The 26,963-nt window shown below is 39.3% G+C and overlaps 2 protein-coding genes across 2 annotated transcripts; one reads left to right on the plus strand and one right to left on the minus strand.

Annotated features, from left to right (window-relative positions):
* Positions 1-334: 334 nt before the first annotated feature.
* On the minus strand, positions 335-11,961 carry C1H4orf47 (chromosome 1 C4orf47 homolog). The gene is made up of 8 exons (XM_009902211.2): positions 11,930-11,961; positions 9,610-9,797; positions 8,369-8,588; positions 7,074-7,211; positions 6,910-6,985; positions 5,346-5,525; positions 2,156-2,328; positions 335-398 (listed from the first exon to the last, which is right to left on the minus strand). Exons 2-8 carry the CDS (start codon positions 9,704-9,706, stop codon positions 350-352), a joined length of 933 nt encoding a protein of 310 aa, XP_009900513.2. The 5' UTR covers positions 9,707-9,797; positions 11,930-11,961; the 3' UTR covers positions 335-349.
* Positions 11,962-12,195: 234 nt separating this feature from the next.
* UFSP2 (UFM1 specific peptidase 2) lies at positions 12,196-26,802 on the plus strand. The gene is made up of 12 exons (XM_054161871.1): positions 12,196-12,293; positions 13,756-13,834; positions 15,699-15,879; positions 15,960-16,026; positions 16,491-16,648; positions 17,399-17,591; positions 19,047-19,193; positions 19,612-19,776; positions 21,027-21,151; positions 23,174-23,250; positions 24,565-24,689; positions 26,088-26,802. The coding sequence occupies exons 1-12, from the start codon at positions 12,252-12,254 to the stop codon at positions 26,172-26,174; spliced, it is 1,446 nt and encodes a 481-aa protein (XP_054017846.1). The 5' UTR covers positions 12,196-12,251; the 3' UTR covers positions 26,175-26,802.
* The last annotated feature ends 161 nt before the right edge of the window (positions 26,803-26,963 follow it).

Genomic DNA, 26,963 nt, shown 5'->3' on the forward strand with positions numbered 1-26,963 from the left:
CCCAAACTACTCATTAGAAAGTATGTTTTCTAAAAGTACTTTTTTTTTTTTTAAATCAAGTTAAATAAGGTGAAATTTGTATAAAATTTCCATATAAAAATAAGGTGAAAATTTATATAAAAACACAACCTTGAAATTAGTAAAAAACTGATCTTAAATTATTTATTCTAGTTTCCTATTTAGAAGCAAAAGATTGTATTCTTGATAATTAAACAGAATAAATGATAATAACTTAAATTAAACAGAATAAATAAATAAACCCTTTATATCTGAATGTCACTTTTCATATTTTTATTTGCTTTAACAGGTTAGAGTCTAAAGAGTGTACCTTTCATTTCACCTTTTGTACCTAGTAAGATGTCAGCCGTATAGTCTTGTAGTTTTTTGCATTTAATGATCTGTAATGTAAATGGAGAGAAACTTATTAGAATCTTGTAGATTATCACTTTACAAATTACAACAGTTTTTGTAAAAAAGAAGAACTGTGATAACCCAGTCCTGCAACAGATTCATGGCTTAGATCATCGTGAAGTTAAATTTATTTCACTAGAGCTCTGCATGAGAGCAAGAATCTACACCAGCAAATCCAGTTATAGGATTATGATCCAACTATCAGAAAATAAGATTTCCACTGGAAAGCACCTAAAGAACTGTGATTAAATAGGGAAGCAGGTGATTTGAAAAATGTCTTACCACACTTCTTACAATCTGTCAGCTGTGAGCTTCACACTTAGAATAAATTCAGTTTACAGTCCTCGTTCTATTAAACTTAGGAATAATTAACCAAAAATATATAAATTCTTTAAAAGTCTTAGCAGGGAAATAGTAGGAGGAAATCTGAAACACTAGTTTCAATTTATCTCCAGAATTTCTCTTGGGTAAGTGAATTTTTTTGTCTTTACTTAATGAGTCCATCATAACTGTATCTGTGAGCACATAGTGATACTTCACAATCAGTCCCCTCCTTTCAATTTTGAAACCTATTTCACACACAGGCTTTTTTTTTCTCCTATAAAAACATTTTCTTTTGGAACATAAATTTTTATTCTGTTGACAAAACAATCATACAAAGAGTCACACTGATCAAAAAAGGCCACTCAGACCAATACACCATACTTTGTTCCTTTTACCTCTTTAAAAACACCCATGCATATATATAAAAGGTTGTACCTTCTTACATCAGTGTTGGCAGTTATCGTGCTTTCTGGTGCACCAAAAAAGTTACTTTCAGTTCTTTCTTGCTTTCCATTAGCAAAGGAAAGCAATGTAGAGTAACATTTAGTTCTGCCTTGTCAGTATCAGTAAAATTAACCATGCAACTTCAAATAATCCCTGATTATGCAAATGCAGATACATGGTAAAATAAACAGAGCAGCAATGGGTGAATTAGGTAGGTGTACGTTTCAGATTTCACATACAATATGCAAAAGATAAATCACAAACGTGAAGCAGATTCCTCTAATACAGCTTTTCAGTGTTAGTATGATTAATTCTTCTGCATGCTATCTTAGAAGCCTGCATTTGAAAGTGATTTCTCTAACTCACTCTCAAAAGAACAGTCTTGATTTTCTGCTCGCACTACAACAGAGCCAAAACCAGAAAATAAATTTGGTTTAATAGAAAGGTTAGAGCTTAGTAAGATTAAAAGTAAAGAATTACGTGCTGATCTACCTACATATATACATTGTGTACTATAAATCTCTTCTGACACTGCACAGTGACAGGTCTGTAGGAATCCAACTTGAGTGGCCTTGTTTCAAAAGCTTCAGTTTTAGATCACCTAACATTGTGTTTGCCAGCAGAGGGAGCCAATTTTATTCCATAAACATAAGGGAAACCCGATCTTGCTTGCAACAGGAACATTCCTGGTCTTTTCTTATCAAGTCAGAAAATAATAAATTTAAAACCCAGTATTTTCATTTATATTTATATAACACTATTTGAAAGTTCTCTGTGATATGTATAGCCTTATAAACGAACCTGAGTTTACAGAAGAGTATAGGAATTAATTCTGAAGAGCCAAGCTCCTTACACATTTCTTATCCTTTTGTTAATAAATCATTCATTCATTTATTCAGTTATTTTAGACAGTAATAAACGTGCTAATGACTTCTGGTAGACAGCAGACATGAAACACGACCTCAAAGGATCTTACCTTGTGACATTTAAAGTTACTATGCTTGTAACAGGTCTGCTTTTTGGTCCAGAAGAAGGATGAAAGACTTTTCCTTCTTTACCAGTTGTGACAGCCTTAGATTTTTTACTTACATAAGGCTCAGCAGAATAGCTTGGGTAAGGACCAAATGTGCCTCCTTTCATGCCCCCTGACTGGGGGAGGGAAAAAAAAAAGGAAAATAAAGGTTTCAAAATAGCAATCTACAATATAATTCAGTTAATGAAGATATGTTTATGCAAAAGCAAGTAATGCTGAATAGCAGACTGCAACATATTAAAAACAAACAAAAAAAATCAAACCCCAAATTTGCAGTGGAAACTTTTACTTTCCAAATTTGCAAAGGAACATTTTAATCATTATTTTGATTAATTCATAAGTTTCAAACATTCTTTCATGAGCCTGAATTTGGAGGAAAGGATCTTAGAAGTATGACAGAAGTAACAACAACAACTGATTACAATGAGCTACGTTGTGGAAAAAAGGGGAATTCCCATATCACTATTAGTTTTATCTCCATGCCCAGCACTGGTGTATGGATTGCTGTGTTCAAAAGGGCTTAAGCATTATCATCAACATGTTTTCTGACTGTCCTGGTTTCACTGGGACAGAATCATACCCAGCCCCTAGCTGGTCTACAGGCCATGGGCAGCTTTAAATAAGCCAGGGCTGCTGACCCAAGATGGCTCACAGGGGTATCCCACACCATAAAAGTAACACTCAGAACAAAGGGGGGGTGTTTGCTAAGGACCAGGGCTTCTCCTGGTCTTCCTTCCTTTCCTTGTTCTCCCTGTCCCTTGAGAGGCTCACTTGTCATTGTGCTCCTGTGGACTGCTTTACTGTTTATTGTGACCACTGTACATTCACTGGCTAACACTGACAAATGGCTCTGAATACAGCACTGGGTTTTTCTGAAACATCATGTCCACGAGTACTAAAAGAGTGGCTAATTTTAGTTATAAAGGACAGAGACCTGACTAATTCTTTGCAATCCCCTGGTAAAGCTAAACCCCACAGTCTGCTGAAGTCACATTCCTGAAAAGCACAGCAGTAAGCAATTCTGCCAACAATAAAGCAATTATCCCATAAGAATCTAAACAGCAGAGAGGGAAGGTGTGCAGTAGCTTGGGAAGTACACATCAATTAAATATATGGGCAGAGCATGTATGGTGTGAAGGATGGGGAGCCTAGAGCAGGATCACCAGCACTGTCAGCTAGATGAGGTGCTGACTTTTTAATAGCTAATGTTGAATAGATTTCCATTCTGAAAGATCTTGGCTGCCTTATCTATGAATCCAAACACCTCATACAATTTTTGCTGTCTCTTTATAGTTATACTTTCCTGGCTATCATCATCTTCCTCAGATGAATCAATGTCAGTGAAGTAATTCAAGGGTAAAGGACAACAAGAGGAAATAGTGATTAACAGAGCGCAGTATTAAATAGCTGACAATGGAACTCAAAAAGGGAGAGCTGAAAACTAACACAAGGGGTGTTACTGTATTAGGTATCTAGAGTGATTTAAGAGAGATATTTATGCATCTTGAAGTCCATTTCAAAATGGAATTAAGGTTTAACCTAAGGTGAACAGCATAAATTTAGTATCTCATCTCAAAAAAATAATCAAAATGAATCACTTTGTGGAACAGAACATCCATTTTAAGAAATTATGACAGGAAGCAACTGGAACTAATGAACTATGTTCCCAGATATCCTTCAAACTAACTCCAGGTTTTATTTCTTATCCCCTTTTAAATCTTCCACATATATTTATTCTCATGCTTTTCCTCCTTTTCCTCCCAAGTGCTGATAAACTGCAAATTCTAACACACATTCCAAATTTTTGCCTGCAACTCCTGAGTTTATTCTGCAGCCTTTCCTTCAGCAGAAGGACTAACCTAAGTTCTTCTGCTCCTTCCAGCTCTCCTTCCCCATGAGGATTCTAGAAATTATAATTCAGATGTTTTTCTATGTAGGCTAGTAGACTCAAAAATCATACGAGTGACTGACTCATATAGGCCAAATTGGAGAGCATTTCATTTTGCTACAGTAACCTTTGCCTTACTGTCATTTATTGGATAACCTCACAGTATCACAAAGGTTGGAAGAGACCTCAAAGATCATCAAGTCCAACCTGTCACCACAGACTTCATGACTAGACCATGGCTCCAAGTGCCACATCCCGGCTCTTCCTAAACACCTCCAGGGATGGTGCCTCCACCACCTCCCTGGGCAGCCTATTCCAATGACAAACAACTCTCTCAGTGAAGAACTTTCTCCTCACCTCGAGCCTAAGCCTCTCCTGGCACAGTTTGAGACTGTGTCCCCTTGTTCTGGTGCTGGTTGCCTGGGAGAAGAGACCAACCCCTTCCTGGCTACAACCACCTTTCAGGTAGTTGTAGAGGGCAATGACGTCATCCCTGAGCCTCTTCTTCTCCAGGCTAAACAATCCCAGCTCCCTCAGCCTCTCCTCATAGGGCTTGTGCTCAAGGCCTCTCCCCAGCCTTGTTGCCCTTCTCTGGACACATTCAAGTGTCTCGATGTCCTTCTTAAACTGAGGGGCCCAGAACTGGACACAGCACTCAAGGTGCAGCCTAACCAGAGTACAGGGGCACAATGACATCCCTGATCCTGCTGGCCACACTATTCCTAATGCAGGCCAGGATACTGTTGGCCTTCTTGGCCACCTGGGCACACTGCTGGCTCATGTTTAGGCAGCTGTCAATCAGCACCCCCAGGTCCCTCTCTGTTTGGGCGCTCTCCAGTCACTCTGACCCCAGCCTGTAGCTCTGCATGGGGATGCTGTGGCCAAATTGCAGCACCTGGCACTTGGACTTGTTGAATGCCATCCCACTGGAATCCGCCCATCTGTCCACTTGGTTGGCTTGTATCTTTTGGTAGTGTTTTACAGTCAACTGTACATTAACTGCACCATGCAGATTTTAAAGAGAAACACTTTTTTAGGTTACTTGAAATTGGTTAGCAGTTGCTGGGTCAAACAAGACTTCATTGCTTTGTAAACTGAGAACAAAGTAAAAGGAATAAAAGAAAAATAAGAAATTAATAGCAAATCCCCCAAATTTATTTCTACCTTATGTGCTGTAAGCAAAGCTTTTCACAGGAAATATATGAATATTTATCTCCTGTCTCTGTAGCTATAAGGCAAGCTAACCTTTTTAGCAGGAGAACTTGGTATGAAAGGTGGTGCACTTGGCTTCTTTGGAGGTGATTTCTTCACAGGTGGCAAAGGTTTGTCACTAAAATAGGGATTGCTGTCAAAATACTCCTGGGGATACAGATTTAACCTGAAAGGCCCTCCTTTAAGCAAACGCCTATGTTCCTCTTGCGCTTTCTGTAAAACAAATCAGGTTGGACTTGATGATCTTTGAGGTCTCTTCCAGCCTTGGTGATATTGTAATCCTTTGAGAGAAACAATCTTGGGGATTTTTATTGCACATTATTCTACAAGAAAAACGTAAAACATTTAAGTTCAGTCTTGGATAATGTTCACGCTAACTTTCTTTGCTCTTGTTTGATGTTCAAAGTATTTTTATATATCCACCATGTATAATGGAACACAGACTCACTGACCAGGAAGCACAACATTCACTATGAAAGCATGGCAGGCACCTGTGAGGGAAAGCACAGTGCATTTGTGTCTGACAGTATTGCACACCTCTGTCTTGGGCATACATGCATGCTTGAAAATTCTGACTGCAGGCATTGCACTTGTCAGCTCTGTCCACTATGTTTCCCAGGTTCTGAAGACCTTACTAAACAGCTTCATTAGTAATTGGTTCTTTATACCATGTCAGTTGTTGACTATTCTTCCCAGGTTCCATTTTAAAATAAAGTAAGTTAAAATGTTATGAACAGATTAAAAGACAACCATAAAAATGTACCATCAGTAATATAGTATCACCTGGTAATGCATGCTAATGTTTCAGATCAAATTCCTTTCTTTCTATCCAGTGGAAATAACCCCACCTCCCTCTTTTCTCTCCTTTTCTGCACTGGATGTTTAGTTTTGACTGAACTTGTCTCAAATGCAGGTAGCTGAACTGGTTTTTTCTAATCTTTATCTTACCCTAGACCAAAAAAAATGCCCTCCTATTGCCCTCCTACTGTGATAGGTTGGACTTGATGATCTCAGAGGTCTTTTCCAACCTGGTGCATTCTGTATTCTGTATTTTTTACTACATATGATTAAAATATACAGGATAAGTAAAATCAGTACAAGCAAATTTAGAAGTTTTCTTAGATGGTTTAGTAGTCATGAGGTCTTGGGTGACAGGTTGGACTTGATGATCTTTGAGGTCTTTTCCAACCTTATTGATTCTGTGATTTACAAACTTACACTCAAAATCCCATTATCATGCAGGATAAAGAGGTCAGGTCTGACAAAAACATACAATTATTACTGTTCTTACTCTTGACATTGTTTGGTCATTATTGCATTGTAGCTTAAGGTCTCCAAATAAAAATTTAAGTTCCAACCCTGAATGGCATAACTTGCCTGGGATACTGCCAGATGTCTCAAAGGAAAAAATAATAAATGAACAGTCCTTTCTTTTTTTTAATATACAGGATGCTCATTAATTTGTTTTCCTTCCCCCACTTTGTAAATAAATGTTCATGATTTCAAGATAAAGGAGACACTACAGGGCACAAAAAGCTCATGTAAAGTGTAATAAATACTCACAACAGTAATACATAATAAAGACAAATATTTTTACCCTTGCTTTTATTCTTTCTGCTTCATAGTCATCAGGTTCATGTGGATATTGTTCACCTATGGTAAGGTTTGCATAACTGTAAACATATAATTAATTAGTTAGGTGTCCAAAACTCAAGAAACATTTAATAAAATACTCTGCAAGAAGCAATATTGTGAAGTTACCCAAATCCACTTCCTTTCTTTCCTGGATTAGTATAAAAGTTCTTCCCAGGAGGAATATATCTTTCTCTGGATTTCAGCTGTGGACTGAAGTATGCATATGAACCTCCTATGGTTCCATAATAGCTGCCAAGCCCACATCTAAAAATAGCAAATGAACACATTAGTTAATGTTTTGCAAATATTTCGAGCTTTCTATACCTAGTGTGCTAAAATGACAGTAAGTAGAAAATCTAAACAGTACATGCATCTCAAGAGTTAAATATAAAACCAGATCTGACTCACTGTCCATGGATCTGCTATTACAACAATGCTGTGCACGGTGTTATGAAGATTTTCTGTTGGCATGATAATGGATGGTAGGAAATGTGCTGGGTTTGGTTTTTTGTGGGAGAAGTTACGACTAGTTAAGCATCTGTCTTGTCACAGAACAAAAGTAAGGAGAGACACAGCCTATTTAGGAGCAATACCTCTGCTCACAAAGCTGCCGGAAATCACTAAGACTGTGCTGTTTTTTTTAATGACCAACTTGCAAATCAGTACTTGCTGACAAGTGTATGACATGCTCTCCAAATACATGATCATACAGCCAGCTACTAAAGAAGAGAAGGACTGAGACAAACTAATCGAATTGCTGAATGGCAATTTGGTCCACAAAGATGCAGTTATAGTGGTCCACCCAAGCTACTATATGAGATCTGTCAACTGTTCCAGACAATTGAGGGAATCTGCTTTGCCTTTACTGTCTGCAGTTATTGTGGGGAGAAAGTAAACTGTCTCATGGAGTTCCTTCTTAAAAGGGTCATTAATTAATATTGACAGGAATAGGATGCCAAGATAACACTTGTCATCTTTGCACAGAATGCTCACCTGGCTGTTTCTTACCCTCTCCTTATTTAGAGGCTTCATAGACTCACATATAGTCATGTACTCATATATAGAAAAAAAAATGGGCAGACTGATGCTGAATAGACAAGATTTATCTTGGGGTTTCTCAGTTCTTAAGTGCTTTATTTCACATTCACTAATGGCCCTTATACAAATTTGTTGATTATCCATACTCTTTTCCTATAGCCACTTTAATTTTCATCCAAAATAAAAAGCTAAAGGGGTAAGAAAAATGTTTACAGAGAAAGAAACCAGTAGATAAGGGCAAGCATTCCCTGTGTTGCTGCTCAAAATTCTTTGCTCAGTACCAAACTCATACACTCATTGCAGATTTTATAAGAAGTGATCTGTGAAAATCATCTTTAGTGTACAGGAAAAAGGTCAGTTTAAAATACTCTCACAACACTTACGGGAGTTTGTCTCCGTTGCTGGGAAGGAAAGCTTTGCCCACATTCTTCTTTGATTCTGCCAGTCTATAGCGTCTCCTTAGCTGAACAGGGTTTGAGTAGGCTTCACCCTCAAAAATCCTCACAAACTGAGGCTCAAAATAGCCTGCCTGCAGAGCTGACAATGTTTTGGTCCCCTCAGATAACATCTGTCTGTTCTTGCTTGCAGCTTCATTAAAAGGGCCTTTAAAAAAGTAAGGACCGTCAATAACTGTTTGATGTTAGTGCTTCTCTTAGCTTACACAAAAAACTAAGGCCTGGATCTGGGTAGCTCAAAGAATGTATTACAGAGCATTTAGCTTGTCAATCATGCATAGAAATGGTTGTGTCTGAAAGAAGATACTATGAGAAACCATTCACAGCACCTAGTTTTAATTTTCTAACCTCTGTGCTTGCTTCGCAGGCAGTGGAGGGAGACTGGTAACTCTAGACCATGATTTAGAGCTAGAGGTTACGTCTATTTATGTACTACAAGTAGTATTTCAGGGGAGCATCTCCCTCCCACTGATTACAGACCAGGTAGAATAACTTAAGTGCCTCCAGCTGGGTTTTGAGTCCCCAGCAGCTCACTGTAGTAGAAGTGTATCCACCTGGAGTTCTGGTGAATGCCTTCATCACTGACACAACCACACAGCAGAAATGGCTGTATTGAGGAGCCATCTTTACTTTGCATCATCACTTCGAAACAGCTACTAAGGATTAACCTCTGTAACCTTACTAATTACAACAAATACATTTTTCAATGAGTATTACCATTAAACAACAAGAAAAGGAGGTGATGTGGAACCTCATACACATTGAGTCAGACCAGAACAGAAAAAACCCTGCAACACTAATTTTAAAATTATGACAATGTAATTGTCAATAATAGAAAACCTGTTGACAAGGCAAACAAAACCCACTATTTTTTGTTTAAAACAAGGAGATACTGGTAACTTGCAGGTAATTAGCACTAAAAATAAATATATACATGAAAAGATGCTATTAGTCTATTATGCATACGTATATGTTTCAGCTTTATTAAATTTCTTCTTTCTTCAATATATCAAGCCTTTCTCTTAATAATACAGACCTGAGCAAAGAATATGCATGAAAAGCAGTTCCCTCTAACCAAAATAAAATAATGCAATAGGAAATAGTGATTCTGAAAGCAGATGGGTACTAGAGGTGGTCCCTATCACTAAATAATGATTAAATGTACTTACGCATATATAGTGACTTGTATTTGTCTCCAATGGTGACATAACCCATTTCACTGAAGAGGCCAATCCTCTCCATGTCACTTTTCCCTTCCACAGGCATGGCTGGATCTGTGTGACAGTGAGCTGTACTGACAGTGTTGAATTATCCTTGTTTATCTGTTCCACTGCTAAAGTCTGTTAGCAGTTTACACCTATAAACAAAAAGTAAAAGGCACAAGGTTTTACAATATTAGCAATAAATGTCATCTGAAGAAAGTAATCTACAGTATGATTGACAGCTTCGATGCTTGGAGGACAAATGGGCTGTGTGGGATTAGGACACCATTATATCCCTGCTGTTAAATTTAAAGCGTGAGCAGAGAGAGAAAAAATCACAGAATCACTGCATGCTAGGCATTGGAAGGGTCCTCCAGAGATCAGAGTCCAACATCCCTGCCAAAGCAGAATCACCTAGGGCAGGCCGCACAGGAACGCATCCAGGTGGGATTTTGAAAGTCTCCAGAGAAGGAGACTCCACAGCCTCTCTGGGCTGTCTGTCCAGTGTTCTCTCACCCTCACCGTGAAGAAGTGTCTCCTCATGTTGAGGTGGAACCACCTGTGTTCTCACTTGTACTCATTGTTCCTTGTCCTATCCCTGGGCACCAATGAAAAGAGACTGGCACCTTCATCTTGACACCCATCCCTCAGACATTTATAGATGTGACAAAGTCCCCTCTCAGCTGCCTCTTCTTGAGACTAAACAGCCCCAGGTCTCTCACTCTTCTTTCTTAGGGAAGATGTTCCAGTCTGGCAATCACCCTCATAGCTCTCTGTTGGACTCTCTCCAGCAGATCCCTGTCTCTCAAAAGCATTTGTAATATGAGTGGTCTAACTTGTAACTGAATTTATATAGTCTGGGTCACAATTTATAATTATAGAATTGTTTCAGTTGGAAAAGACCTTTAAGATTGAGACAGGTACCTTCAGATTACTAGAACAAGAGCTCTTTGGCATTAATAACTAGTAATAAAACATGCCAAGCATCCTCCTTCATCTTGTGGATTATCTCTGGCAATGGCTTTCAGTCACTTTCTAATAGTGGTATAGAAGGTCAGTTATAATTGAAACTGGAGTGAAACATAAATGTGGAATTTTGGAAGCCCTCTAACTAATCCATGACCCGGTCACGGTAATTATCTCCAATTTCTTCATGTTTTTATTGCAAATGATTTACAGCAAACATTAGTTTTTTCTCTCTCATCACCCTCATTGGAGCCTGACAGAACTAAGGAAAAGGCCTATTCAACAATTGTAAGGAACTCAAGGGCTTGGGCTTGAATAGTGGGCAGGCTTAGCACTAGGATCACCAGGGATCTGACTCTCAAAGCAAAAACTAGAGATGGGAATTTCAAAATCACAGAATGCTAGGAGTTGGAAGGCACCATGAAAGATCGTTTAGTCCAACCCCCTTGTGAGAGCAGAATCACCTAGAATAGGTCACACAAGAACATGCCCAGGCAGGATATGAAGGTCTCCAGAGGAGACTCCACCTCTCTGGGCAGCCTGTTCCAGTGCTCTGTCACCCTCACAGTGCCGATTTTTTTCCTTATATTCACATGGAACCTCCTATGCTCCAGCTTGCACCTACTGCCCTTTGTCCTATCATTGGGCATCACTGAGAAGAGCTTGGCTCCCTCCTCCTGACACTCACCCTTCACATATTTACAAACAGTAATGAGGTCAAGCCTCAGTCTCTTCTTCCCCGAGCTGAAAACGACCCAGCTCTGTCAGCCTTTCCTCGTAAGGAAGGTGTTCCACTACCTTAATCATCTTTGTGGCTCTGTGCTGGACTCTTCGAAGCAGAATCATAATCAGCTAGGGGAAGAACTGCCTTGAGGCACAAGATAACAATATATGGTTAAGTTCATCAGGAATGGGAATTAATGTAGAAGATATCGGTTAATATGTTAGGAAAGCTGTCTCAAAGTCATGAAATAGAAGATTAAAAACAAAGAAGCAAACACCAATACGCAACCAAACAGATGAAGTTCATGCAGCCTGGAGTTCATGCAGGGAAGTTAAGACATTAGGGTGGAACACAGACTGAAAGAGAAAGCAGATCAAATTCCCTGACGGTATTAACCACTGGGGCAAAGACAAGAAAATCGCTCAGCAGAAAGCTCTTGAGGGATTCATAGCACACATTAGCTGTATCTGGCACGTAGGTACAGCTACGGCTGGTTGCCCAATCCAAAGAGAGCTCAACAGCAGAGCGCGCCGGCCCATCGGCAAGTGAGGCAGCAGCGGAGGGAAGGACGGTGAATCAAGCGGCACCCGCACCTACTTGCCGCAGTCGGTGCCTCACCCGCATGAGGCCGCCGCCGACAGCGAGAGACAGAACCGCGGCCCCGATGGCCCGAGGCGGCCGCCGCCAGCCCTCTGTTAGTGCCAGTTGCCAGGAAACGGGAAGGTCCAAGGGGCAGAATTGGGAGCTCTCCCCTATGCCTGCCCCGCTCCCTGCGTTGGTACGGCCCGATTCGCTGGCGGCTGCGCAGCGCCGCAGTGCGGCGGCATGGGCTGCTGGAGAAAGTCGGCAGCTTCCGCCGGGGAATAGGCGGTGAAGTCCCACTCCGCCTCTTGGGCGGGAGCGAGTGCAGGCGGGGAGGATGCGGCCGGGCTCGGCCCCCGCGGCGGCGCTGACGGACGTGGTGAGCCCGCCCCCGGGGACCCGCGGACTGGGGGGCGGCGGTGCGGGGGACTTGCCCTAGAGAGCTCCCTGGCCGTTCTGCCAACTCCTGAAATGGCTGCGGAGGAGTGGTGTGAGACGCTGCCCCGTACTGGGGCGAGCGGGGCGGGCTGCGGTCCGACTGCCCGTCCGCTCTCGGGCGGGTGTTCGGCGGCGTTGTTTGGGGCTCCAGTCCATTGGGGCGCTTTGGGGAGAGGTGTTGGGGCCCCGTGGGCAGCTTAGGGTTCGAGGCCCTTTCTGGAGGGCTCAGCTTGTGCCGGACGGTGCGGTGGCGCTTTTCGCGCCGCCGGCTTGTCCCCTTGGGGCCCTTAGGCATCTGGGCCTTCAGGGATTTGTCGGCAGACCACGTCAGCGATAAGGAGACACTATGAAAAGGCAAAATCTCCTCTTGCTACTTTTGCAGAGTTCTGCTTTTCATTTTCAAATGTTACTATGCTTATGTAATAATTCAAATAACACGTTCCACATCAGCCCAAGCATTTGTTCTATAACATGCTGGCACTCTGGATCTCACACTCACAAGATATTGATGTGGGTAACTGGGTACCTAAAATTGTTCAAGATTAGGCTGTGGGAATCAAAACATTACAGATGTCAGGGGGGTTTGAGCAATTGTGGCTATGCTGTGAAGCATTTTCTCTTGTGGACTGATGGATTGAACAATACTCGCCCTATTCTGGGCTGTCACCTTTTGTGCCTCTCTGTACTGGCACAGCTGGTTTTGTAGCTGTTATGTTGGACTTGACTGGGAATTGATCTGACTGAAAAACTCTCAGTAAAATCAGGGTTTTCCATGTAGATGAGTTCTCTGATGAAAATTGCATTAAAATGTCCACAACAAACAATTGTGAGGACACTAAGCAGGGACTTTGGAAGGGGAAAGAAAACATCTGGATGGTCTCTGTGCTTGTGTGTCAGATACGAAACTCAGCCTGGGTTCTAGATTTTTTCCCCCTCCTCTCCTTTCCCTGAAGCTGTTATTTCCTGATCAAGATAAATGCACATTTACAAATACACAAAATTACCTTATAGCTCAAATGCTTAGAGCAATACTTGATTTACCTGAACTGGAAGAAAGCCATAGGATGGGAAACATCATGTTTGGGTCAAAACAATAAGAAACAATGACATTTTTTCCCAAATTATTTCTAAATGGTACAGGTATAAAATGAAGATTTTCTTATTTAGGTAGAAAATATCTTTTCTGGACTGTGTTTGTGCCAGTACTTTTGTAATTGAGGTACTGGCCCAATCACCTTACTTTGCCACTCATTTCCCTGGTTATTCAGTGACCTTTCATGGCCTGAGCAGATGCAGTAATTGCCAGGGTGCCTGCACACTCTATGTAATAACAATCAACTGGAACTGGAGAGAAAGTACATTGAAATAGCCATTAATTTTCATTGCTTCTCTTTCCTCTTTAGGTAATTCTAGAAGCCATGAACATACTCTTTAGAATAAGAGGAGGCTTGGATCTTGCATTTCAGCTGGCAACTACTGATGGTGTGTGTAAGACTATAATAGATTTCTTAACATCTCTATAAAAAACCTTTATTAATTAACTAGTTAGACTGTTTGTTTTCTTGGCATTTCACCAGATGGTGCTTCTTCCCAAACCCCTTAAGATTCAGTACACAAAATATTATTCTTTATCTTCATTAATTTTTAGTGAGTCTTTTGTCCATCATTTGTTTTTTTTAATTTAATTTGTCTTAGACTTTAAATTGCCAGGTTTAGGTAATTGTATTTATGTATTTTTCCTACTTAGGGATTTGGTATTGGGATCACTTTTGAGTTTGAACTCAAAAGTTGACCTTGAAATTCTAAGCAAACAGAGAACAACTTGATATGACTTCATTTGGTTATAACAGGATTATCTTAATGATATTGAGATTGTGGTCCAGTTATTCTAGAGTAATAGAGAAAATAAAGAAGCCAACTAGTTACTGAATTTAGGTGGGATTGGCTACTGTGATTCCATGGGATAGCAAGGGAGTAGACAGTGTGGTGTTAAGAGACACCTCTAGTCCTGCAGTCTTACAGTAATGTGGCATTCACTTAAAGTCTGCTCAAGGCTGTGAGTGGCCATTGAGCTATCTTAGAATAGAATAGAACACAATTACCCAGGTTGGAAAAGACCTTCGAGATCATCGTGGTAGTGTGGAAGGAGAGTGTCCCTAGCTGTAGCTCCTTCTGCATTTTAAAAGGACATGGCTTTACTAGAAACTGACTTCAGTGCTAGAGAAACTTACGAAAGAGGTTGGGCTCATTTCAGTTCATGATGTGGAATTGAAGTGTCTGAATAGGTTGGCCTAAATCATAAGTGCTTTTGGGGAATGGCATCCTCAGAGAAAGGCTATTTATTTGGCTTTCTTTGCAGTGTAGTGAATTTTAGCCACAGTGAAGCAGAGTGGTACTTGGATTGTCCAAAGGCATGGTATTGACACCTGTTAGTGTGTAAATACAGCAGACCACTCCTTCGGAAGGCAGTGAGGTTTTTCTTTTGGAGGATATTTGTTTGATTCTCCTAATACTGTAAATTTTACATACTTTTAGTGCAAAAGTCAACTGATAGTGGCCAAATCTAAGTTAAACACATTAAAGAATTGCAGTTCAGTTTAGTCTTTGATAGCTTGTTAGGCTTTGTATAACTTGTTGTATTCTAAGTAATGTTTTTTAATTTCCTCAGTGAGGACAACAATGCTGGTAATGTACAAAAGGTGCCTTATCATATCCAGTACTGGTTGAGGTTGTAAGTAGTGGGTGAAGCTTAAGAAGTCAAGTCAAGCTCTGAAAGACAGCCATATATGCCTGTAATTAAGATTCAGGGTGTAGCTTGTATTTAGAGGTTTATTTTGTCCAATGTCTGATCTGCAGCTACAGTGTAGGCCCTGATTTCCGAAAACCTAGTGGCTTTGGTTTGTATTTCTAAATGATGATGGGAAGTGAGAAACATGACTCAGATAGACTCTTTCCAAGGTTTACTCCAAAAGACTACATGTAACCATATGTAGAAGTTTGTACTTAGACATTTGTATGCTACTATAGGCTTGATTAAGAATTACTGATGTAAGAATTGACTATGGTGCGGTCTTCTGTTAATTCATTCAGCTCTTCTTATTTGATAGCATCTGAGAGAAAGGATACTTTCGTTCAAGCAGGTGTGAGTATGAATGTTTGAGACAGATCTGCTGAGTAAAATTTATCTCAGTTTTTGTTTACATAGTTATTTTCTGATTGTGACAGCACTGAACATTTTTATTCCCAATCAAAAAGTACCTTTTGTTTTTAATGTATGCCCAGCAGATCTAAGGAAAGTGAAGGAATTTTTTTAGGCTAACTGAACTGTATCCTTACTATGTTTCAGAGGCATCAACAAAAAAGGCATTAGGATATGTTTTCAGTGATCTTGCAAACAAACTGTCCTCAGATGTTCTGGTATTAAGAATTTGCCACAGTTCAGTCTATGTGTGGCCTAACAGTGGTATGAATGCTGTTCCAGAGCTGACTGATGATGCTCCTTGCAAGGAGATAAGACGATTTATACAGTGAGTATATTTAATTATATATATTCTTTTAATAGATTAATTTCATATTATAGAAACATCTTGTTCTGTTGATTATTTAGGTTTGATCAAGATGATGAGACCAAACGAAAGGTTGGGAAAAAAAAGGATAAAAAGTTACAAGATACGGTATGTGTCTCACCACACAAAATATATCAGATGACCTATCATCACAGTTTTAGATCTGCCCTCCCTAGGCCTTGTTGTACACAAACAGACATTGTCATAACTTACAAGAATTCTTCTAAAGCCATTGGGAACTCCATGTGAATGCAGAGATCCATCTACAGAAAATCAGCACATAGAATACATAGAATAAACCAGGTTGGAAGAGACCTTCAAGATCATCATGTCCAACCCACCTAAACAACTAAACCATGGCACCAAGCACCCCATCAAGTCTCCTCCTGAACACCTTCAATGATGGTGACTCCACCACCTCCCCAGGCAGCCCATTCCAATGGAGTTTGCCTTTAGCATTAGTAGCTGTTTTTTTTTTAGCCCAAGTATTTAATTAATGAGTTTGATACTGAGTATCTATAATCATACATATGCTGTTGCAGATGTACTACTGGTGTCTTTATTCTTTGCAGCAGCAGATAATCAATATAGACCTTATGTTGGAAATGACATCTTCGTTAGCTGCTTTGGCTCCAGTCATTGAAAGGGAAAATAAGGAACACCACTACATAAATATGACATTACCAGTTGATGTTGTTGTATCTGTTTCTCCAGAGGAAACGTGGGGAAAGTAAGTGTTATTCTGAACTTGCAATTTTTCAGCTTATTTTCTGCTTTTACTTGAAATAATGAAGTAGAGCTGGATCATAAATCAATTTAATGAAGGAGCACATAGTATTTTTCTAATGGAATTTAGCTGTGTAAATAACAAAAGCTCCTGTAGGTAACTTGGGTTTGATAATCTTGAGACACAGTGCTTTTGTTATCTGCAAAAAAAATTGCTTGTCAATATCTTGGTAACTCATAATCATTGCTTAGCAAGGCATTGAGAAAGCCAGAAAAACATTGTAAAAATTCTTGTAGCATGTGAGTGTTGAATGTATTTGAGTCTTTGTAATCTCAGTATTGCATTAGGAGCTGCATCTAGGTAGGCGAAGGTACAAAACATTAGTCTCCTCTGTCCTTTTTCTTGCATTTTTGCCATAGTATTTGGCTCTGAAGGATGCTAAGTGGGGTGGGTGAAATGCAAAAAAAACCCATGCATGTAGTCATAGGTAACTTTTATTTTGGCAGATTCCCCAGATACAAGGTATTTGGAGATAAAAGGGTACCTGTACTTTGAATCACTTGAGAGGTGTTTCTGCATACAGACATGCTTTGAGTAAAGCACAGTGAGGTTCTGTCTGTGGGAATGAAAGCATGGGAATAGGGAGTTGATCAGAGCTGGTGCAGATACGCATGTAACTATTGTATAACTGTCAGAGAAAATGATCCACCATTGCTGTTCTACTGTTTAAATATTCTCACTTACACTTTGTAGGGTACAAAATCTCCTGGTGAAAGCAATTCACAGGCAATTAACTGACATGGAAAGGTGTATCATGAAATACATGAAGGGAACGTCAATTGTGGTACCAGAACAATTTCATTTCATGTTGCCAGGAAAAAATCACCTTGTCACAATCTCATATCCTACAGGTATTTCAGATGATCAGCTGGAAAGTTACAGGAAGGTAAAGCCAACAAATACTAATGGAACCTGACCTTCTTTTTGGTTTTTTTAGATTATTGTAACTGGATGAGTGTTAAAGGGTTTCATTTAGCAATGTAGAATAGATACTAACAGATACTGCTATTTTAAAGTTTGATTTTTATTACAACTGAAGCAGTGAAATGTTATCTTATTAGATATGCCAGATCTCATTTTTGTAGGGGGAGGATAGACACTTTGAAACTCCATAGGAGTTATTTTACAATGTTTTTATTTAAATTATACTTTCAGTACCGTACTCTTTGAATTTCTTCACTTCCACAGTAGAATATTGGATTATTTGTAGTGTGTTAATACTTGCAGGCTTTAACATATATCTTGAAAGGGAGGGTTAAGGTTGGGGGTTCTTTTTTTTTGTTTGCTTCCTTCTCAACATTGTGTGTTGTTGGCTTTTTTTGTTTGCTTGCTTGCTGGGGATGGGGAAGGACTGCTTTTTGTGGCTCACAGCTGACAAGCCTTAGCTAGCTTTTGTCTGCTTGCTCTTTACCTTCCTGGTTGTCCCGTCTAGAAAAAGGAGTATCATTGAGGTGGAAAAATGTTCTGATGTGGCAGTCCTTTCAGACTGAGATGTGTACCTGGCAGGTACCAGCTGAGGTCACACAAAGTGCAGGGAAAGAATATTCGTGCTGCCTTAGAGCTGAACGAGCTGTGGAGGTTTTTCATTTTCCATGTGAAGCATTACCAAGTATATAAAACCTAATTTATTCCTCGCATTTGCAGAGGCCTCAGGCATTGTTGGCGCATGAAATCTTTCCTGCTCTCTTACCCACTGATTGCTAAGTAGTTAATGTGGTTGGGTTCAGTGCTGGGTCATCTGCTGCATAAAACGTATTCCCTGTGTTACACACATTATCCCAGATGATCTCATCATTCCTTTCACTCCTGCAGTCTGTAGCGTAAGACAATATATCTCTTTAAATGTGGCTGCAGTGTCGTAAACAGCGCTTAAGAGACTTAAAAATAGACTGAATCTGCTTAATCCCAAGCCTCAATATGAGGTATTTGTATGTCTTCAACATTAGAAGGTTATAATTCAGAGTGTGTGTGTCTATACTACAACATAAATGAAGCTGCAATTCTTTTCTGTTAAGGTGTATTTTACTATACTTTCACTCATAGTATCTTCAGTATGGTTCCAGCTGCAGATGTTAAGTAACAGGACTGTGTAAAATAGTGGGCCCTTTAGATGGGAGCTAAGTCTGCATGTCCTTCCTTTGAAAGGTGAGATCTAGTAGAAAAGCAGAGGTACATGCTGAATGTTTAATTAGGCATATTTTAATACATTAATTTGTCAAACTGGGATGTTAAAATTATGTATTTTATTATGTTAAAATTATGTATTATGTATTTGTTACTTAAAATGTGTTTCTTTTAATGAAAATTTTTAATTGTGCTCTTTATTTGAACTTGCATGTAGGAACTGCATGGATTGTTCAATCTGCCCTGTGACAGACCATATTTCAAGAGAGCAAATGCTTATCATTTTCCAGATGAACCATATAAAGATGGGTATCTCAGAAACCCACATTTGCATCTTAGTTCACCTGGTGCAGAGTCTGGCATGGTAAGTTTAAATTTAAACATTTATAAGAAAGTACAGTTTATTTTAACTGAGATTTGCTATTCAAAGAAGTAATTTAGATAGTCAATATTGTACAGATAAAATAGTGAAGTAACTGACTTGGCCTTTTAAGCAGAAGCGTTTAGTGTTTCTCTGCACAAAATGGTATTGCTTTAGCTGTATTTGTCCCAAATAAATTGCTTTTTCTTGGAAAAGGATGCACACATTTTTAGCATGTAGTTTCTCAGAACCAGGACAAGAAATTAAAACTGTGACAAAACCAAGGAGTAAATCATGTGTGAATAACAACACTTCAATTCTTCCAAATATAATGCAGTTCTCCTAACTGACAAGCCACCTGACATCTAGGAAAAATGCCACAGATGTGATCAGATAATGTGTATTCTCCTTTTCTGTGCAGGTTTATTTAGTACATGGTGTGTATAGCTACCACCACTATATGCAGGATCGGATTGATGACAGTGGCTGGGGCTGTGCCTATCGGTCTTTGCAGACAATCTGTTCTTGGTTCAGGCAGCAGGGTTACACTGATGCACCTATACCAACACACAAGGAAATTCAACAGGTACAGAACATTTAAGCAGATTCATGTTTGCCTAGAAAAGTTTATATAGATTATTTTTTAGATATCAAATGTCACATATTTTAGACATGGGGTTTATGCAAGGTTTTTAAGTTATCTTTTAAATTGAACTGTAGTAGTTCTCAATTGTTAAAAACAAATTTTATTATAGAAGATCTGTCTCCAAATGTTTCTCGGTGTTGGGTAACGTTATATGTACAAATAAGACTCATTAAAATAGACTTCAAAGTATTTCCTCAGATTATGACTGTCACTGATTTTTCTAAATGAAAAAAAAATTGAAGAACCCAATGTGTCACATTACAGTCCGTTTTGAAACTGACTTTTGTATTCAGTGACAGCTGAATTAGTCCCCAGATGCTGTGCGTTGATTTCCTGCTGCCTTTTGCAGCTTTGCCGAGAGAGGAGGCTTTTCCTGGTTTGTGAACTCTCCACTTCTTTTTCCATTCTGAATTCAAATAGAAACCCAAAGATGTTCACTTCTGTTAAAGGCACCAATGAAAAACTTGGGCAGCTAATACTGGTCTGCCTACCAAGAAATACTGCAGTTATCTTCAGTCTTCTAAAAATAGCTCTTTGCATTATATTTACTGAACATTTTCAGCAAAGCTTGGTTCCATCCATAAACTAACTTCCATCTTACCTAACAGAAATGTGAGCTATAAAGTTCAAACTGCATTTCCTAGTCCACTTCTAAACCTAAACAGTAACTGTATTACTTTAGACATCTAGAAGAGGACAGTAGCCTTTAGTAGACTTTGTGGGCTTCCCATCTTGAGTGGGAAAGGCCCCTCTAAAATCCTGCATGTAAAAAAATTTCAAAAAGCCTCAGAATGCAGAAGAGTTTAAAATAAACCACAGCCTTTGGTATATTTTCCCCAGAGTACTATTTTATGGATCTCTTTCTGAGATGCTTTGAATGGCAATCTAGATATTCCTGCAGTACAGGTGATGTGCCCAGTTACTAGCTAGCTCGGTGCTCACGCTCTCAGCTTGAAGTCTGCCTGTGGACATGGGCTTCTGCCGTGCACTTAGGGGCGCTGTTTTGTATCAGCATTCAAGTGACACTTTGAAAACACAAGTACAGTGAATGGATCCAACGTCCATTTATCTGCTTTTGACCAGCTAGGTGTATATTGCTATACATGTAAACCAGCTTTGTTCACAGAAAGTGGTGGAGTTGCCTACTGTATGTTGTTGATGTTTTTCTTCTTCATCATGACGTTGCTAAGGCACTGGTGGATGCTGGAGACAAGCCTGCGGCGTTTGTTGGGTCACGGCAATGGATTGGTTCAATTGAGGTGCAGCTTGTTTTGAATCAGCTATTTGGAATAACTTCAAAAATACTATTTGTCAGGTAAGGATCAACTTAATAGCTCTGTAATTATGAAAAAGATTGAATGCCTTAAAATGCAAATTGCCATTACAATAGGTGGGAGAATAGGGATAATAAGAGATAGCAAATATTTTAAGGTTACTTGTTAATAATCCCTGTATTCCTGCCTTTGGTTGTGCTCCGTGCTTACAAATGAAGACATTGCTGAGTTTCTTGGGACCTCGTGGCTTCCAGTTTGCTGTTGCTGTAAATTGCCTGATGATGCAAAGTGACCTGGAATCCAGCCTATTCCTTTGCACCATAACTATAATTTTTGAAGCAGCCATAATGAGCTGAGTGCATGCAGTCAGGAAATTACTACTTTGTCCACAGAACCAACCTGTCACTTCAGGATGAATGCAAATCCCTGAGTAGCCTAGAAATAGCATTCTCTTTTTTGGGGTTGTGTGACAGATAAAACAAGGGAGTGTCAGATTGTCAGGATGGAAATAAATCATATGCAGTAAAGAACCTTACAGATATACTTGGGAGAAAAAGAATGATGGTTCAGCATTTTTCAGAAGTAAAAATATTAAGCACACTAACAAATCCCTGAACATTTTATGTTAAATAAATCATGAGATAAAGAATATATACTGATTTAGTGTGTCTGCAAATTCTATTAAAAAAAAAACAAACTACTCATGAGCTACATTTACTTATAGTATCTACTGTAGAATCTCCTCTAAAAAAGCCTATGACCATGGCAATGGTGATTCTGAACAGCAGGGAAATAGTTTGGTTCTTCAATTCTTTGTAAAGCTCTATATAGACACTTTTAATCTTTGTTTTTGTTGTTCCAGAGCTTATATTTGCAGATGATCCACCTATTATTTATAGCAGCTGTGGCAGGCTTTGCCAGGATGAAGGTTTTCATCCCTGCACCGAGGAATATAGCATGTATTCCTTTGTGAACAGGGTAGAACTGCTCATAGTGCTGCTACAAGGGAGCAGCAGTGTTTTTCAGGATTATAAAAAGCCAGCATCACTTACATGCTGAGAAGAAATGTCATGCATCTTTTTCAGCTGGTCACAGGCAGTGGATAGCATTATTGTCTTGAACTTATTTCCAGGTAGTGCTTCAAACTCTGTATGGGAGTAAGACTTCACAGCTGCACTAGCAACACTAGAACTAAATCTATTGTTGTAAATGTACCCTGTCCCAGCTTTGTATTCTGCCTGCATTTAATCCATCTCCAGGAACTTGAGAAGCAGGCATGCAGGGTTTCTTTGGGCCTTCAAAAGGTTAACTACTACATGAAGAAACACAATGACAAGATTTAAAAAATACCTCTACTGATTTCCTTGCCTAGCTTCCATCACCACTTTTGGGAGTACTGTCTGTGTTCTAAGGGGAATGAGAGTCTCCAGACACAGCTCTACAGTCTGAATCCTGGAGTACATGCATGTATTGCATGTGTTCCTTTCTCTTCCACATAGACTACTTTTGTCTGTGGTTTATGCCCATAGCTGAAAAAGAAAGCAGAGAGAGAATAACAAAGCTGGGCTCAGTGTTGCTTTGAGCAGATTTGGTTTTTTTAAAGCCAGCCTGGGTGTGAGTACTGCAGTTGCTTTTAAGGCAGATTTCTGCTGTAAACACAAGAGACATTATTATAAACACACCTTTATCAACACATTATTCTTTTGTTCTTTCTGCTGATATTCTGTTAGTTCAGACCTCCCCTCTCTGGCAGAGGTAGCCAGTCTGGTGTTCAGCTGCTCAGAAGGAGCTGTTGGGGTTTAACAGCTGTCCCTACTGTGGGAGGTAAGCAGCAGATGCCTTACAGACTGAGTGACTCCAGGTGCCTCGGTGTTAACTGGGCTTAACCAGATTCATTGGTCCAACCAGAATCTAAGTTACATTAAAAGAATTCTTTTATTTTATCCCAGGATGTTTACACAGGAAAACCCTAAGCGACTTTCTACTCAGTTAATGAGTATAATGGACAATTGGAGACGTAAGCCTAATGAGGATGACAAGTCACTTATCTTTTTCTTCCCTAGCCAGGGTTCTGAACTAGCATTGCAGGGAAGAGAGCTTGCTAATCATTTCAAGACTGAAGGAACTCCAATTATGATTGGTAAGTGCTGGAGTATTGAAGGATGCCAGTGAAAGCACCTGGCCTCCCTTGCTGAATTTCAATTACAATTCAGTCAGTTTAAGGTACAGGAGTTAATAAAAAAACTCTAAATGAATTAACAGTCGTGTTTTTCCCCAGGGAGCCTGAAAAATGATACAATTTAGTCTGGCTGCAATCTTCTGCTCTGCAAAGGAGCAGAAGTTCTACAGTTCCTCAAAGCTTCCCATCAGAGAAGCATAGTACTTATTTGGTTTCTGAGAGAAGGGTATTATCCAGTTCTTTTTAAGACCAGTTCTAGTAATCACAAATGTTGGTAACATAAGAAATGCAATTTGTAAGAGCACTGTAACTTTAATTGACCTATTTCCAAGGTTTAGAAAATGAAGACTATTGAAAGTTTCATTTTCAGCTTTAATGAAATTTTAGTTTGAGCAATTTTCACAATCTGTATTTGGCACTTCTACAAGACAGTGTAACTCTGAATTTCAAAGTACAGGTGCCAGAAGTCTGGATTGTGGTATTAAATATTCTTGGCCTGTCAGCAGCCTATTTGTCTCCATTTCAAGAACTTAGAATCCTTTAATAAAAATCCTTCCTTGTAATACTCTTGTAGATTGGTTTAATTTTTGTTGTTGTTGGAGGAGCAGAGGAGGTCATCTTTTTGATGTGAGTTTTAGGGATTTAATTTTTTGCTTGTGTTCTTGCCATTTTTTCTGTTGTGTTGCAGTCATTACTAAACTATCTCAAGGACAAAAACTCATGCTGTCTGAAAGAAACACACAGAAACTGACCTGTGACCAGCACATCTAATTCTCCCTGTTAGCCATTTGCAGGCTAGAGGAAGAGGAGTTGGAAGTTACTGTTCTGTCCCTAATATCCATTGATGAAACTTAGTAGGAAACAGATCACCTTTATCCAGAAACTGTGATTTCTGTTCTGATTATAGTCCTTTTACAGCCAGAAAGTTTTTCAGATTCCTTTTGTATGTAAGTTTCTATAGAGAAAAATGTGATGAAATGGGTGCTTTGAAATATTCCTGACTTTGTCTGGTGGAAAGATAAATCTGAGGATTTATCCTGCCTTTCTAATATAGAAAAACATTGTAAAGTAAATCTTCTAGTTGTAGGAAGAACTCTTCCCTAGTTGTAGTAAAGACGTTTTTAATAATGTGGGGAATCTTATGTAGGACAGCTTCAGAATCAGTTTGATAACCAAGCTAGACTGTTAAAGTGTTGATGTACTTTTGGTTTAGGCTTGTACATTTATCCAGTCTCAGTGGAGAATTAATAGCAATTTATGTTCCTCCCATTTTAGGTGGAGGTGTTTTGGCCCACACAATACTAGGAGTGGCTTGGAATGAGATTACAGGGCACATAAAATACTTGATTCTAGACCCACATTACACTGGAGGAGAAGATCTGCATGTTATTTTGGAAAAGGTGAGGCTTGATGCACATCCTTACATATATACACACGTATGCATATGTATGTATTTCAGCATAAAATAACAGCTAAATACACATTGAGTGTTCTATGGCTTCTCCATTCCTTCTGCAGAAAGCACTGATCCCGGTTAACCTGCTTATGCTTACACATACAAGCATGCTACTTGTCCCTGGCTTTCTGAAAATCAGTGTCTTTGGAGAAGACATATGGAGTCAGCAGCTACTTAAAAGTTGTTTTAGTACAAAGAAATGTTCTTTAATTTCTCTCCATTAAACCATCCCGTGCCACCCAGTAGTGGATGCAATAAATGTGTGTGGTATTTTGACCAGATCAGAAAAATCTGTTCAAACTGCCAAGTGCTGTTAGTGAAACCAAGAAGACAACTGTTTATTTAAAAACTTTAAAAAAGCCAAAGCTGGGCATTTGTAGATCAGGCCTTGAACTAAGTGTAAACAGCAGGTACTGAGCTGTTTCGAAAATCTGTGAAACTAAAGAACTAAAGGGCATGTAATGGTATTTCCATATTTAAAGCTGTCAAAAGGGGTGACACGGCACATTATGAAACAGTGAACATAGTGTCAGAAATATACACTCTGAAAGCAGCTAAATCATCCTATAGGTGTTAGGTAACCAATTTCTTACAGGTTTTTTTTGGTGTTCTTCACATTTAAGTTGCAAATAGCAGTATTTGTTTCCTGTCTTACTGGATAACCTTGGGTTGGGCCCAACTAGAAAGAAAAGCTGTTAAATATTTTGCTAGTCCTATAATGGTCAAAGCTTGAACTGAATACAGTAAGAAACCATTTCCAAACAACGTGTAGAACCAAAGGGCGTTAGAAGCACAAAGTGTTCAGGAATGGTCGGAGAGAATAAAACACATGCAGAACCCCCTTGCCTCATCAAAAGTGTCAGAGAGGAGGAACTCTGAAGGACTCTTAACTTTGTATCTTTTTCCTTGAAAAACACCTTAGGTAACTATGTGGTATTCTGCAAAAGCAAGAGCTTAGGTAAACTTCTCTGCTAAATCACGATCAACAGCATGCTTTCTGGCATGAGGGACTCTGATGTGCTCTCAGATATCAAATATTGGCAAAGATTTAAGACGAGAAATGCGAACTGCGAGGACAATAGAGTTTCAGAATTAAGGCTCTCTAACTGCAGAAGGTAATGAGAAGTGTCTGTATGTAAAACTACTTTTTTAGGAACTGAGCTGTGGTAGGGAGGAAGTGGGAGTGAAACTTTCTAAGAATTGTCATTGCATTCTGGAGGCATTTGAAAAGAATTCACACAGCTTATCTTAAAATTTGTAACACAGAATACATGCAACGGTGGTAGCTGGGAAAACTGGAATTTGTAGTGGATTTAAAGGCTCTTTTACTTCTCTTGCACAGGGCTGGTGTGGATGGAAGGGCCCAGAGTTTTGGAACAAGGATGCCTATTACAATCTGTGCCTACCTCAGCGACCAAAAACCATCTAAATTTCCCTCATGCTAGAACCTGCTAAGCCAGAACACTAGCCGACCTAGATTCTACTGTCATGTTATCAAAATCATGCTTTAAGTTGGTCAAAACCCAGCAGAAACACAACTGTTGCTTGAGCTATTTCAATGAAGAATTATTTTTTTAAATGAAACCTCTAGAAATAGGAATAAGCTGCTGTTAACTGTACTTCTTCCATTGATTAGGTAGCTAATGATCTCTTGGCTACAGCAACTGTTATGTTTATCTAGCAGTTTCTGTTAAAGTCTGTACAAAGGAAATGCCCAGCACTTGTATGGAATTCTCCCTTGTGAAAAAAAGATGAACTGTTCTCTACCTTTCAGGGTCGTTTTAGCCAGCTGACTGTTCAAAGCCATTGTTTCCTCCTGGTACTGTTGATAACAGCATTTTAGATGACGGCTGGGATTAAAGTGGCTATTGTGTACTGGATTTTATGAACTCTGTTCTTATATTTACACAGAAAAAATATGAGAGAATGATTTGTTATGTGCTCATTTATTTATAGCTGTATGAATACAACTGTTCTGGGAAAAAAAACAATGCAAGTGTCTTCTGTAAGAAGTAGAAATAAACTAGCTTTTCTCCTTCTCAGAAGGAGACCATGTACCAGCATACACATCTGCCTGCTCAGTGCATAGTCCAGTCATGTTTCTTCAGACTTTGCATTCCCCTCAGTTTCATTTTGGGATTACAAGCTCTTTCTTTTGGCAGTATAGGATCTGTCACACGGACAAACAAGAATAAGGCTGTAGCTACTCCATGACTAA

Source organism: Dryobates pubescens, chromosome 1 (genome assembly GCF_014839835.1).
Source record: "Dryobates pubescens isolate bDryPub1 chromosome 1, bDryPub1.pri, whole genome shotgun sequence".
Classification (NCBI taxonomy): domain Eukaryota; kingdom Metazoa; phylum Chordata; class Aves; order Piciformes; family Picidae; genus Dryobates; species Dryobates pubescens.

Coding starts and splice junctions, on each gene's coding strand:
- C1H4orf47 (XM_009902211.2), bottom strand. CDS start 9,706: ATGCCTGTGGAAGGGAAAAGTGACATGGAGAGGATTGGCCTCTTCAGT. Junction 7,212..8,368: donor AGCAACGGAGACAAACTCCC/GTAAGTGTTGTG, acceptor TGCTATTTTTAG/ATGTGGGCTTGGCAGCTATT. Junction 5,526..6,909: donor CAGAAAGAATAAAAGCAAGG/GTAAAAATATTT, acceptor TTTGTTTTACAG/AAAGCGCAAGAGGAACATAG.
- UFSP2 (XM_054161871.1), top strand. CDS start 12,252: ATGCGGCCGGGCTCGGCCCCCGCGGCGGCGCTGACGGACGTG. Junction 16,027..16,490: donor ATAAAAAGTTACAAGATACG/GTATGTGTCTCA, acceptor TATTCTTTGCAG/CAGCAGATAATCAATATAGA. Junction 23,251..24,564: donor AGGAACTCCAATTATGATTG/GTAAGTGCTGGA, acceptor CTCCCATTTTAG/GTGGAGGTGTTTTGGCCCAC.